Raw genomic sequence first — 13,494 nt, 5'->3', positions numbered from 1 at the left:
TCATATCAGAGCACACTCCGATGCAGAGTGAATATCTCATTCTGGAAACTTGCCTTGTATTCGCACCATGTCACCGCTTGGTCTTTTATCGTCTCCAAAGCACAAATATCTCCTCCCACACCTGCCAAAGCTCTCCGTTGGAGGCAGAGCGTTTTCCACCCACAATTTCTTACCATTTCTGAGTAGGGCGTAATAACGTACTAAATATAATGAATAGAGGAAATGCTCCAACAGTTAATAATGCAAATCCCACGGTTCTGTCATTGTCAAATATTTGTGGATAAATAAATGGTGCTCGTGAAACACGAATTAGTTTCTTTTGCTTTCCGGACCTCTTCTTTGAAATTTTTCACGTAGTTGTTGTAGATGACCTAAATAGTGTTCCCCAGATATCGCTTTACCCTTTGCTAGAAAATCGATGCACCAAGGAAAACACGGGTTATAACCGTTCCGGTGGATGAAATGGACAAATCTTTTTCTTTTAGCAGGGCCACTGAGTTCCTCTTACCCAATGATTTCATTGCTGTTTTGTTCCTACTCTGAAGTGGTGGACTTGCGTCTTGTCCATAGTAAAAAATTGTTGTGTAAAATCAGTTTGATTAGCCTATTTTGACATTTAGTTTTTTATTCGTTTTTGGTTATAATTATTGACGATAAAAGCGTACCGCGCTCTTTCTTCTAGTATGCCAGTGGATTCAAGTATTTAGTACCGTTAACAGTCGATCATCCTGTTGTTCACACGTTTGGTCGTTGTTTTGGGAAGTTCTTCACGTTCATCGTCAGGGGTATTACTACGCACTTAGTTCACACTCTAGTTTCTCGAAAGGTGGAAAATAAAGCTTCGCTCGTTCTAAACTACCTATATTGATTAATATACATCGGTCAAACAGAATAATTTTTTGACGACCCAATACTCGAGTTTTTCTGCTTGAACGAAACTTAGTCCGAATGCCTTCTTTAAAAAGCTGTACAAAAATCTATTACGTAGACCGAATTAATACTTGTCTAGTTTATTGTGCAAACTGTACCAGCATGAAAAAATGGATACATACGCCGTTGCTATAGCAGGCCGAAAACTTTTCACGTAGCCAAGTTAAGATACGTTTTTGCTGATGCTGTAACGCAACATTTTTTTTAATTGGCCAGTTTCAGCTTCATAGTCATTATCAAGCATTTGTATGTAAATGATCATATGTCTAATTGTGACCTGTAAATGAGCCGGCCGGGGTGGCCGAGCAGTTCTAGGTGCTACAGTCTGGAACCGCGCGACCGCTACGGTCGCAGGTCCGAATCCTGCCTCGGGCATGGATGTGTGTGGTGTCCTTAGGTTAGTTAGGTTTAAGTAGTTCTAAATTCTAGGGGACTGATGACCTTAGAAGCTAAGTCTCATAGTGCTCAGAGCCATTTGAACCATTTTGAACCTATAAATGAAATAAAACAATGCCAAGGGATTGTCTACAAACAGCAGAATTACGAACACTTCCAAGGAAATACTTGATAATGACTAAAGAGGTTCAAAGTGTCTAACAGCAAATAAAAATGTCACTTCTAGTTACAGCCTCTACGAAAACATGTCTTTAGTTCATCAGCATTCTATGGCTGTGAATCCACATTGAGTAAGTTCTAGCAGTAGACTCCCAAAAAGAGAGCCAGGTAGTGGAAGCTCTAAATGGACTTTTATGCCTGTGCTGCCAGCTCGGAAGTAATGACGTCTGAAGTATTTGACACTGCTTTCACGATTTGTAATATTAGTGTCTGTTTAGATAGCTCAAAAAATCTTACTTTCGATAATCTAACCATGTAGGTTCGAAAATCCCATCTGTGTAAAAAAATTTCTTAGATTTCAAAGAATATCTTACGCGCCACGGCGCGGAATACGAATTGTTCATAATTTGTATCGATAGAGATATTTTGTGTTTCTTATGTTTTTGACAGCTGAGGAACTGTAATCTTCTTCTGTTAACACAGTCGTGATATTTTTTAAAGACGGCGGACGCGTAAATGGCGTGGTCCGCAATCACTAATTAATTATTATAAAATATTAGTATTGTGCAGTGCTATGTAAGAATTTATGTGTGCAGCTAAGATGAAATGTCGAAAATTCTAAAGGACTTTATTTAAAGAAACAGCCGCCAAGGTATAAAATTGAAATGTACGGATCCTATTGTTAGAAATACTGACTAAGGTAATTAAATTCATTATTGTGCTCTCAGATGCTGTAATGCCTACTTATTACTTAAAGTATTTCTATACTATCCATATCCTATTAATGGCAACAGAAATCACGGTGTTTTTATAGTTTTCATACAGCTACCAGGGACAGACTGCATGTCGGCAAACGTCATAGTTAAGGCAGAAGGCGCATTGCTATTTACCTTGTTTGTGATTTAAATCCACCTTCTTTTAATGTGTGGTGTAGTATAGCAAAGAAAATTCCAGCTCTGTCTGGTCCCTTAGGTTTCTCTGTTCGTAGTTGCTATGTCTCATATACGGTCGTGACCGAACATGATCACGACACAAATAAATTAAGTGGCAATGCGAACTCTGTTCTTGATCCTGAGAAACGGTTTCAGGTGAAATATAGATAAACTATAACTTACAATACTTAAGTCTTTTGAAAAGTCTTTGCTCTTCCCGCCAAGAATTGGTACAAAACTCACAACAGATTTCTGAATCTTCACAAGAGAATAATAATTTGATCAATATATTAAAAAAAACACAGATTACTCTGCTTTTTTCTTAAACTGAAACACAGTCACGGTACAATAAATGAAATAATTCGTAAGCTGTCCGTGTTGTGACAAACTCGACAACAACCACAAATGAACAAGGTCCTTTAACCAGGAACCCCAAGAATCGGAAGCCGAATAGTCGTACGCAGTGAAGTCTCCCAAAGCAGCAATGCGTTAAGAATCGAACTGCACTGGCCATGGCAAATATTCGTGGTCACTCAAGAGACGCCGAAAGCTGCTAAACGATTCGAAGTGAAACTGTGCGGACGTTGTTGGTTCCCAAATACTGGCCACGAGCAGTAATTAAGAGCACTATTGGACGCGTTGCGAACGCTCCCTGGCGGTGGCCGTGGAGTCTTTCCGAGCGTCTCGTAGCGCTGGCTGCAGTGTCTGTCAGCGACTCTGCGGTCTCCATATGTGTGTCTGACTCGGAACCTGAGTCGCCGTTAGGTCGAGATGATAGGAATATATCGGCACTGAAGGAGTAGTCCTTCAGTCCTATAAGCAAACAATTATAAGCTTACACGCACAGGCCTTGTAGCCCCACCACATGTACCCATTAATATCACTGGCATCTCATTGCTAGGTCGAGAAGTTTTGCGTGTGTCCTCATATGTGTAGCGCTCTCTTCAAATGGGAGTCACATACTTGAAGCTGGAGAGGGGCTTTTGCTGGAAGCCCTCAAGTGGCACGTGGTGCGAGCCTTGACCGGATGGTGCCGAGGAACCAACATGAGACTCGATTGGTGGGCAGGTGCAGGCGCTGTACCACCACCCCAGCCTGGGCGGCCGGGTGGAGATCTCGCTGGTGCGGCTGGAGCTGATGAGCAGCCAGCCCGCCGACCTGCCGCACCACGACGGCGAGCGCGGCGCCCTGCTGGACTCCTTCTGCGCCTTCAGCGAGAAGCACAACCCCAAGAGCGACAGCGACCCCAACCACTGGGACATGGCGCTCTACGTCTCCGGGTGAGTACACGCTGGCTGGCTTCTGGCTACTTGTCCTCTTGCTACGGACGCCTCTTCTGCGACGCAAAGGCGACAGGTTACTGTTTAATTACACTGAGCAGGTGCAGAGAAAGTAGTCCCTCTCTCCTTTATTTAAGTGCGTCGATAATTTCTAGTATGAGTTTTCGCACGTTCGCCAGTTTTACATGCTTTCAGCATTGAAATACGCTGCATAGGCGAAAACAGATTGCGTTAGTTCTTTGTGGAAGTTCGCTTCTTAATACAAACACACTTCCAACATATACTATTCACGTAGCTTGTCGAGAAAAAATACAGAGGGGTCCAAAAAAATGTATCCACTGTGTAAGAGTACATAACTGGCCAACTAATTGACGGAGTTGTTTCATCTTTAGAAGACACTGTTATCCTACACAGAGAAGACAAAGGGCGTAGATTAGATTTGTGGGAAGAGTTACAAATTCTCAAACATCTTGAGCTCAAGGACCGTAATATACTGAACGACCAGTTGAACCTTGCTTGAAGACAATTTTTCGAATGCTTTAGCCGGCCGGAGTGGCCGTGCGGTTCTAGGCGCTACAGTCTGGAGCCGAGCGACCGCTACGGTCGCAGGTTCGAATCCTGCCTCGGGCATGGATATGTGTGGTGTCCTTAGGTTAGTTAGGTTTAATTAGTTCTAAGTTCTAGGCGACTGATGACCTCAGAAGTTAAGTCGCATAGTGCTCAGAGCCATTTTTTTTCCGAAGGACTGTTTACAGTATAACATTAATGCTGGTAATCTTAGTGGTTTATTTCCTCAGGAAGCTATGATGCACCTTCAGTGCTTTAAGCTCACTACCCCTTATGTAATGGTGGTTTTGTCACGATGTATGTTTGCTACTACATCGGCCCTTATGTGATTTTGCCTGGCTCTAAAATTTTGTTTTACCTGTGAATGTGTATTAACAGGATCGTGTACCAATATTTGTAATTCCTTCATGAGAAGAGCCATTATTGTCAATTTTAAAGTTCTGACATGTATACCGTTTGTGGGCTTCACTGATATAGTAACGTAATTTTTTTATATTTTGGCTGTATTTGCCACTGGGCGTAAGTTTCTCGGCGTAAGCACCACCTGCCTTTTTTGATGTATAACTACATTATTTGTACCAATGCTCCCATATTGTAATAACGGGAGTGTTAATTTCCTTCCTTTTTTATTGTTACTCTACCTAAGGACGTTATTAACACTGATAATTTACACGTTGCCTTTGTACGGCATTTAGCACAAGTTTCTCGGCACGAGCGCCACCTGCCCTGTTTTCAGAGTAACTACGCTCGCCGATTACACTCAGTCGGTTGTGAGCTCTGCAAGATCCATGAGCTATTTTTTATTAACAAAACAAACCCTAATTCTAGGGCTATATTTTATTTTTGACACATGGATCTATGCCGACAATTGTAAAAACTGCGATGGTACATTAGTCATTACCAACGTAAAATTGTAAGTACCGCTCGTCGTTATCATACTTCTGTAATGCAAGAGTTCTCTAAATTGTCTTAAAATTTATTCTTGGCTTATAAGTTTCATACTTTTCTAATGTAAGCTATGATGTTCATTGTCCTCAGGTTACCGTCTGAAGAAGACAAATTTGTATTTGTCGAAACCTAGGTAAAGAGTTTCTTTATCCATTGCAACTGGTCGGCTGTTTATAATTTTAGTACTTTGGTAGTGTAATAGTTTGTAGTTCCGGCAATCGCCACACAAGCGTCGTACATCCTACGATTACTACACGCAATGAACGAGGACGACCCAGATCGTAGAATGGAGTACTGCGAGTGGTTTACTAACATGGTGCGGAACGATGAAGAGTTTGCAGATATGATTGTGTGGTCTGATGAGGCACAGTTCAAACTAAATGGAACAGTAAATCGCCACAGTTGCATCTACTGGGCCGCCGAAAATGCGAACGTCCATGTAGACAAAGCCGCGAATTTGCCAGGAGTAAATGTGTGGTGTGGGTTGTCTTACCGGGGCTTGATTGGGCCATTCTTCTTTGACGGCACAGTTACCGGTGAGGTGTACCTTCAGAAGCTTCAGACATCCATTTTACCTGCCATCCGAGACTTGTATGGAGACGGAAGAGTTCACTTTCAACAAGATGGTGCCCCAGCCCACTACCAAAATCGTGTTAGGGCGTATCTCGACGAAAATCTACCAGGAAGATGGATAAGTCGTAGAGGTGCTGTGGAGTATCCACCACGTTCCCCAGACCTAACTCCTCTGGACTTTTACCTGTAGGGAACACTAAAGGACGTCGTTTATCGACAAAAGCCATATACATTGGATGAACTTCGAAAATCCATCGTACATTCATGTGCTAATATCCAACTGAACATGTTGCAGTCAGTAGCTCGTGCTGCAGTTCGGCGGCATCGTTTGTATGTAAATGTTAATGGTGACCATTTCGAACACCTACAGTGATATCTTTAAGTTGGACTTTAAGCTACACTTTCACCAAAAATGAGACAACTCCGTCAATTAGTTTGCAAGTTATGGACTTTTAAACAGTGGATACATTTTTTTGGACCTCTCTGTATATGCACCGATCAGGCAGACCATTATGACCACCAACCTGCTATCGACACAAACCCGTCCAGGTGATAGCAGCGTCACCTGCCGAGGAATGACTGCTAGTCAGACACAAGCACAGTGCATGTAGTATTAGTGAGCATGCTGTCCATGTGTAGAACGGGGGAGGCGCCGTCTTTGTGAGTTTGACCGAGGGCAGATTGTGATGGCCCGGAGGCCATTTCTAAAACTGCACGACTTGCCGGGTGTTGATGAGTCCTGTGGTGATTGTTTTCAACACGTGGCGAAACCAAGGTAAAACCACAACCAGATGTCGTGAGATTGGGCGGCTACCCCTCATTACAGATGTCGGGCGTCGTAGGCTGGACAGACTGGTAAAACAGGACAGGCAGCGAGCTGTGGCGGAACTAACATCAGACTTTAATGCTGGGCAGTGTAGAAGTGTGTCTGAAAACACAGTGAACCGAACACTCCTAATGAAGGGCCTCTGTAGCCAACGACCCATGTATGTGCCAATGTTAACAACACGCCATCGGAAACTACGGTTCAAATGGGTACGTGACCATGTTTTTTGAATATACTTTGCTGTGGATGACATGATGTATGGCGAGAAAAACGGCAACAGAAAAAGCACAAAAAATATGCCGCAAACAACGACAATAATGCTCAAAAACATGCTATAATGCTATAATGATAATAATAAATAGGGTAGTGTGAAAGTACCCACTAAAAACTATATTAAAAAAACAAACACTACAAATTTGATAATGTGTTACAGTATTTGTATAGCTATGCTATTTTCTGCATGTTTTAGATTTAAAGAACCTACTGATGAAGACGATATTTGCGCTGAAACTAGTTTGGGGAATAAAGAAGTAAATAAATAACAAAAAGTCTTTTGCATCATGGCCTTATTAATGATAATCGCTTTTCAACCTGACAGGAATTTCTGCTGTGAGTGACCATAACTACACGTCAACTAGTTTCCAACAGAATATTGCGAAGGGAATTGCCTGCAATGGAGATTTCTAATCGGACACCTTGTGGAAGGCCATTGCTCACAGTCGAATATAAAGCAAATCTGCGTTGGGCCAAACGGGTCAGTAGATGAGTGGAGACGCGTAGTGTTGTCTAACGACACGAAAAATTTCTAAATGATGCAAGATGTTGAGTGCACCGACGAACCAATGAGTCGTTTAATCGTCAGTGTGTGGAGAGTGTAATTCAAGCCGGAGGCGATTCTATGATGTTTTGGTGGTGGTTTTAGTATCACTGTGAAATTCCTCTTATTTTGGACGCTGTTTATTTTGTTTGTTTAATAATGTGTTTGAACGCTGCAGTTAGGATAACGAATTCGCTCTCTTAAGCAGCAATATAGACGACTATCGTGGCGAGTAAGAAAGCATTTCCTACATGTGGAAAGCAGGCTGCTAGGCCGTTAAGCGACGTTCAATTATAATGATAATTCTATTAAAATGTACGAAGAACGTTGTGTTTTAATAAATCTACGATACTGCATGTGGCGTTAAAAAGACGTCATGTGTGCATCAAGTCCTGCGAGCAGCTACTTGCGTGAGAGGGGGGCCGCATCGAGAGCTAACGGAAGTCGACAGCAGTTCCTGCGATTGTCGATATTGCGTGTGACGTCAAAATGACGTCGTGTTTGCAGGGTGTCTTGTGAAATGAGTATTACCCGATTGATTAACAGTGTGCTTCCGAGATTTCTGTTGAGTTGTTGTTTAAATTTTCTGCACAATGTTTCGACGACCGGTCCAGATAACTTATTCAGGTGCTACGAGTTGTGCTGTTATGTGTACTCACTGACTGGGTACCAACCAGACTGCGAACTGTTGTTGGTCTCACGCCGCTATTATAGCCGAGTTCGATTCCCGAAGCTCCTTACGCCCTTTGACGCTCTTCTTTCTCAGAGGTGTCACTGGTATTCCGTGAAACACGTAGCCTCCCAGCGTTTTCAAACTCTGGTGGATGTGTTGGCTGTCGAGATCAAAGGGCGTAGTGAGCGTACTGAATCGAAATTTTCTATAATTGGCGGCGAGAGACTAACGTTAGTTTACAGTGTGTTTACACCCCAAGCAGTGTGTACACGTAACAGCACAAGTCGCAGTATCTGAAGAAGACGGCCGTCTAATTCGTCGAAATACTGTGCAGAAAATGGAAACAACAAAGCGGTCGAACACCTGGAAGCACACCATTAATTGCATGAACCAGGATTTTCAGGAAACATTCTCGGTAACCAAGTTTCGCTCTTTCTCCCACATCTTCACGATGAGCATGAGTGGACACTCGCGTGATACAAGATAACAATAAGTGTAATCCCAGGACTGCACCTATTCCACTTGGATTGGACCTCCGAAAGCACTGACCTTAGTCCCATAGAAATGTTTAAGGCTGCTCGGAGCAACGGATGAAAAGTAGCAAGGAGAATCCCCAGTAATTCTGTAGTTTTGCGATATATAATCAGAAATGGGTACGGCATACCCTCTTCCTTGCCGAGATGAAACCGTTGTTAAGGCCGGAGCTGGTGTTGCAGGATTTTACCGTGATGTCTGCTGGGGCTTACTTATTCTTTTGCCGTTATGATTAGTTTCCGAAAAGCAGGAAGTATGAACAGATAAAAGTGTCGCAGCGTGTGCAAGCAGTGGGGAGAAATTATTTTAACATTTAGTACTGTCGATATAGTAGCCAACGCAGCAACGCAGAGATGAACGTTTTGCAATCTGTATAGTTCAAAGATGAGGTCTCATTCAACCGTGATGGGGTTTATAAGTGCCGCTGCAGCCATATCTAAGCGACAAAATTTCGTCTTCCAAGCTCGTCTCAGATCACCAGCAGCGATTCTTTATCCTCTTGGGAGCTACGGTTGTCCAAGAGCAACTAATGTGACGTTATTTGCGGTCACCCACTTGGAATGGTGCACTCTACCTGATGTTCATTCGCTATGTGGTGACACTGTTGTCGCACAGTGTAACTCTTCTTGTCAGTCGGCGAATGTGCTTATGACATGACCGTGCACAGCACCACTTCAGTGTTATTTACCATAAGTGCGTGGCGGAGATGTACCCACTGTACATGATTGCTGGCACCGGTCGACACGATAATGTACGGTTGCAAGAAGACCGGGCTCTGGACTATCACGTGGCACTACCGTCGTGTTCGACGTATGTCTCTGGCACATTGTGCTGCATATTCAGCTGCAATTTGAGCAGCAGTTGGCACCACACTGACACAATTAATTATTACAAATCGGTTATTTCAAGGACAGGGGTAGAGGTCTGTTGTGTTTTGTGATGGTGCCATTGATGACCGTGTGTTGATTAGAAAGAAGCCAGTTGAGCGCCTGCAACCAACCTGTCTGTGTGCTAGACACACTGGGCCTACATCTGGAGTTATGGTCTGAGCTGCGACTTCGTATGACAGCAGGAGCACTCTTGTGGTTATCCCACGCATTCTGACTGCAAATTTGTACGTCAGTCTGATGATACGACATGTGCTTCCATGCATGAACATCATTCCAGGGGGTGTTTTCCAAGAGGGTAAAGCGCAACTACAACCCACTGTTGTAATCCAACATACTCTACAGAGTGTCGACATGTTGCCTCGACCTGCTCGATCACTATATCTGTCTCCAGTAGAGCACATATGGTACATCATCGGACGAGAACTCCAGCGTCATCCACAAATAGCATTAACCGTCCCTGTATTGACCGATGAAGTGCAACTGGCATGAAACTCCATCCCACAAACTGACATCTGGCACCTGTACATCACAATCCATGCACGTTTGAATGCTTGCCTTCAACATTCTGACTGTTACTCCGGTTATTATTGTACCAGCATTTCACATTTGCAATGGTTTTTTTAGCGCTTGCATTAAACTGTGCTCTTGCAAGATGTTTCTTCCGTCAGGGTAAAGAAACTAAATGTGCTCTTGCAAGATGTTTCTTCCGTCAGGGTAAAGAAACTAAAATCCTGTCCCATGCTTCAACTTACTTGGATCCTGTTATTGAAGGAGCAGTAGAAATTAGAATCTGCGAGAACAGTTTCAACCGGGACAGAGACGTTATTAGTGCTTAGAAGCGGGCTCTTGACGCTGAGGAGACACAGAGAAACGCGCTGAACTATTTATGTTCCTACGAGAGCGCTGTTACCACCGTCCAGACATTGGACCAATCTATGGCAGGATGACGTAATGATGATAATCACTCTAGCATTCTGCGTGGTGTCTGTTTGTTCTAAGTTGTGTCTCCCTACCACTTTCGCGAAACGACGCCCTGAGCGCGTTCTTTTAGGGAATTGACTAGTTTAAACCTGTGACCTGTTGCTGGTAAGGAGACGCCAGACCACACATGACATGTAGAGTTCAGAAGAGTTCAGTGAGACTAGCGATGATATAACCAAATACTTAATGATTTCAGCATCAGCTCCATTGCACTCCCTGTAAAAGAATCTTAATACTAACTAAATTTAGTGGAAGGGGTACAAGGCTTTCCTATTTTTAGTTATCTGGTAAAAAACGTCGAAAACAGTTAAGTTTACCATTGGAATCTTTATTCTACTCACTAAACATTGTTTATAAATTGTACTATTGATAAAAGGAAATAATTTAATACAGGATGATAAAAACGAACTGCATTCAACTACAATGTGAACGAATATTCCCTGAGTGGGTTTCCAAGTTCTACAATGACCTATGCCATATCACATCTATAATCTAGGTTAGGTTTAAATTAAGTTTCATAAAAGAGAAAACTATCAAAAATGGTCTGCAGTGACCCTCAATTATCTTTAATTACTTATTTAACTTGTCGTAAATTACAGTGGCTGATGTGGCTGCTCAATAATTATATAACAGAAAAATCATCACGTTTCAGATTTTAACTTCAAGTAGCAAATGTGAATACCATGAAGTTTAATTGACGATCGACACTAGTATTACGTAAAAAGGGGATGCAACAGATGAGATTTCTGCAGTTCTGAGTGAAGCCTTATACGCTCTTATGCGGCATCGCATGCGTTCATTACCTTGTCGGTGGTTAGGCAGCGTCAGGGGCGGCTGGCAGCGCAGCTCCACACACCTCGCCATCTCGGTAGCAACTCTTTCGAGCTTATCTTAACTACTGTTTGCCGAAGTTGGTTTAAGAAAAAGGTATCTGGCTGTGTTTTCAACTGACCAGCCAGCGTCTCAATGTTAACCTAAAGCTCCGCCTACAAAAAATCTGTCTATCCAATGAGAAACGTTATGCTTTTCGTGGTGGGGCAATGTTTTTAATGTTTGCTACGTAACAGAGACGCGTATAGTCTCATGCTAAAAAATGCAGCTGGTGTGGCCCTTTTAGTATTATCGTAAGATCTATACTGTTCTTCTGGAGGGCTCTATCTTTTAACATGGGCTGGGGGAAGGACCTCTTGGCGGTCGGCCGGCGATGTGGGTGTCCCATTGTCCCGCTCTTATCGTAGGGCCTTCTAGCCTACACGGCTCTGTTCTCGGCTTGTGTTCTCGTTTTTCCCCTCGGAACTGCGTCTGTTCACGGTGGGAAGGTATGACATGCATTTAGACGTTCTTGTGTTAGTCTGTGGTATTCCATTTCCACATTCGTTGATCATATTACTTTGGTTAATTTAATGTCAGGATTTATCCGGAGCTGTGTGACATATTGCTGGATTTGCTATCATGTCAGGGTTTCCATAGAAGGTGTTGGATTTGTCTGACACCTTACAACACCGACCAATCACAAGACGTCTATAGACTATGAATGGTCATCACAACGGGAACCATGACAGTACACTGTTCCCGACAAAGACAGTGCAGGATTTCCTCGAAAGCTCGAGATTTTACCCAAATTTCAAGCAACATGTTAACTGAGAATATTTGTACGCAGAAGAGGGGTACTGAAGAGTACAGAAAAACTTTTTGCGATTTTGTGATCGGGACTGGCAGTCGTCAGTATTAAAAGCTGATCCGAGCTTAAGTGATTGCTATCAGATGTAAGTTGTTTACGTCAGCATCGCACCAAATATTCTTTTCTGCCCATTGTTTCCGTATCTCAGTTTAGGATTTTCTACAATCAGTATTATTTTGTTCAAAAAGTTTGAGTCACCCTGTGTGGAGGAGACAATTGTATCTAGGCTTTTACTCTTGAGAACTATGGAACTATCGGAAATAACTGACAGATTGATATTAAGAATCGAACGAACGCTGCTTCGCAAACAATATTTTGGTAGGATCACGTTTTATGAAACATTTTGATATTCGCCGCAGTAGCTATTGCCCTAAATCAATAACCAGAAATTTTCTCATCCAGGCGCCCTAATTTAGATTTGCCAAATCGTTTGTATAGTCCTGTAGCAATGTCAGCTACCTCCCAGATTTGTTGCCCTGCCTATAAAGAGTTTGTAGTTTGACGAAACGCAGAATCAGCCTTCCATCCGTTCTCAGTGTGTTATTCAGAGTGAACTGAGTTTGTTGAAAGCTTTGTTATCACAGATTACATGACACTGAAATTATCACATCAAAAATTTCCTAATTGTTCATTATTTGAAATATACTTTGACTGATAGTCAAATACATAGTTTGTTTTTAAGATGAATCACTCTACATGGTCCAAATAAATGACAGAATACATACATCAGTAAACTCTGATTCTTTACAGAATCCACTCGCATTTCCACCGTGTTGCGAAAATAGTTCGTAGGAAAGAAGTAATAAATTAAACCGTCATGTGTGATGCTAAATCTTTACTGCATGCCATTTTAAGCAGAAGCTAGTTTTTCACGCATCTAAATGTTTATGATGTCATATTTCCTGAAGTATGTGTCATAAAATAATATAACGTAGCAGGTACATTCAGTGGCATATGTGAATACTGTCTGAAAACTGTGTTGTGAGTAGAGTAGGGAATAAAGAAGTAACAAATTTAAACGTCATGCGTGATGCAGCAATTTTGCTGCGAAGATCAGAGCGAAGCTTATAGGAAAATGTAGTAAGCGATAAACTTTTTTCCTTTCTTCATTTTGTGAATAATTCGAGCGAGAAATTATGCGTGAAGTTGGTTGGAAGACGTTAAGTGCTCTCATTCTCAAACACTGGATGAATGAAGTTTGGTATTAGCGCGCCGTTAGTTACGCTGTCTCGGTACAAACACAGCTTCCGATTCTAACAATTGTTTTATTGGGTTAAACTTTTAAAACGAGATTATACTTCTGAATG

The 13,494-nt window shown here is 42.4% G+C and overlaps 1 protein-coding gene across 1 annotated transcript in view; it reads left to right on the top strand.

The window, feature by feature from the left end:
* The window catches only part of LOC124795987 (A disintegrin and metalloproteinase with thrombospondin motifs adt-2-like), a 178,400-nt gene that overhangs the window by 67,624 nt on the left and 97,282 nt on the right, over positions 1-13,494 (top strand). Inside the window, exon 6 of the mRNA XM_047260067.1 lies at positions 3,486-3,697. Within this exon, the coding sequence (XP_047116023.1) occupies positions 3,486-3,697 (212 nt within the window). The remainder of the gene's footprint in view (positions 1-3,485; positions 3,698-13,494) is intronic.

This window comes from Schistocerca piceifrons, chromosome 4, assembly GCF_021461385.2.
Source record: "Schistocerca piceifrons isolate TAMUIC-IGC-003096 chromosome 4, iqSchPice1.1, whole genome shotgun sequence".
Lineage (NCBI taxonomy): Eukaryota > Metazoa > Arthropoda > Insecta > Orthoptera > Acrididae > Schistocerca > Schistocerca piceifrons.
The sequence above is the reverse complement of the archived record's forward strand: the minus strand, read 5'-3'. Positions and strand labels throughout refer to the sequence as shown.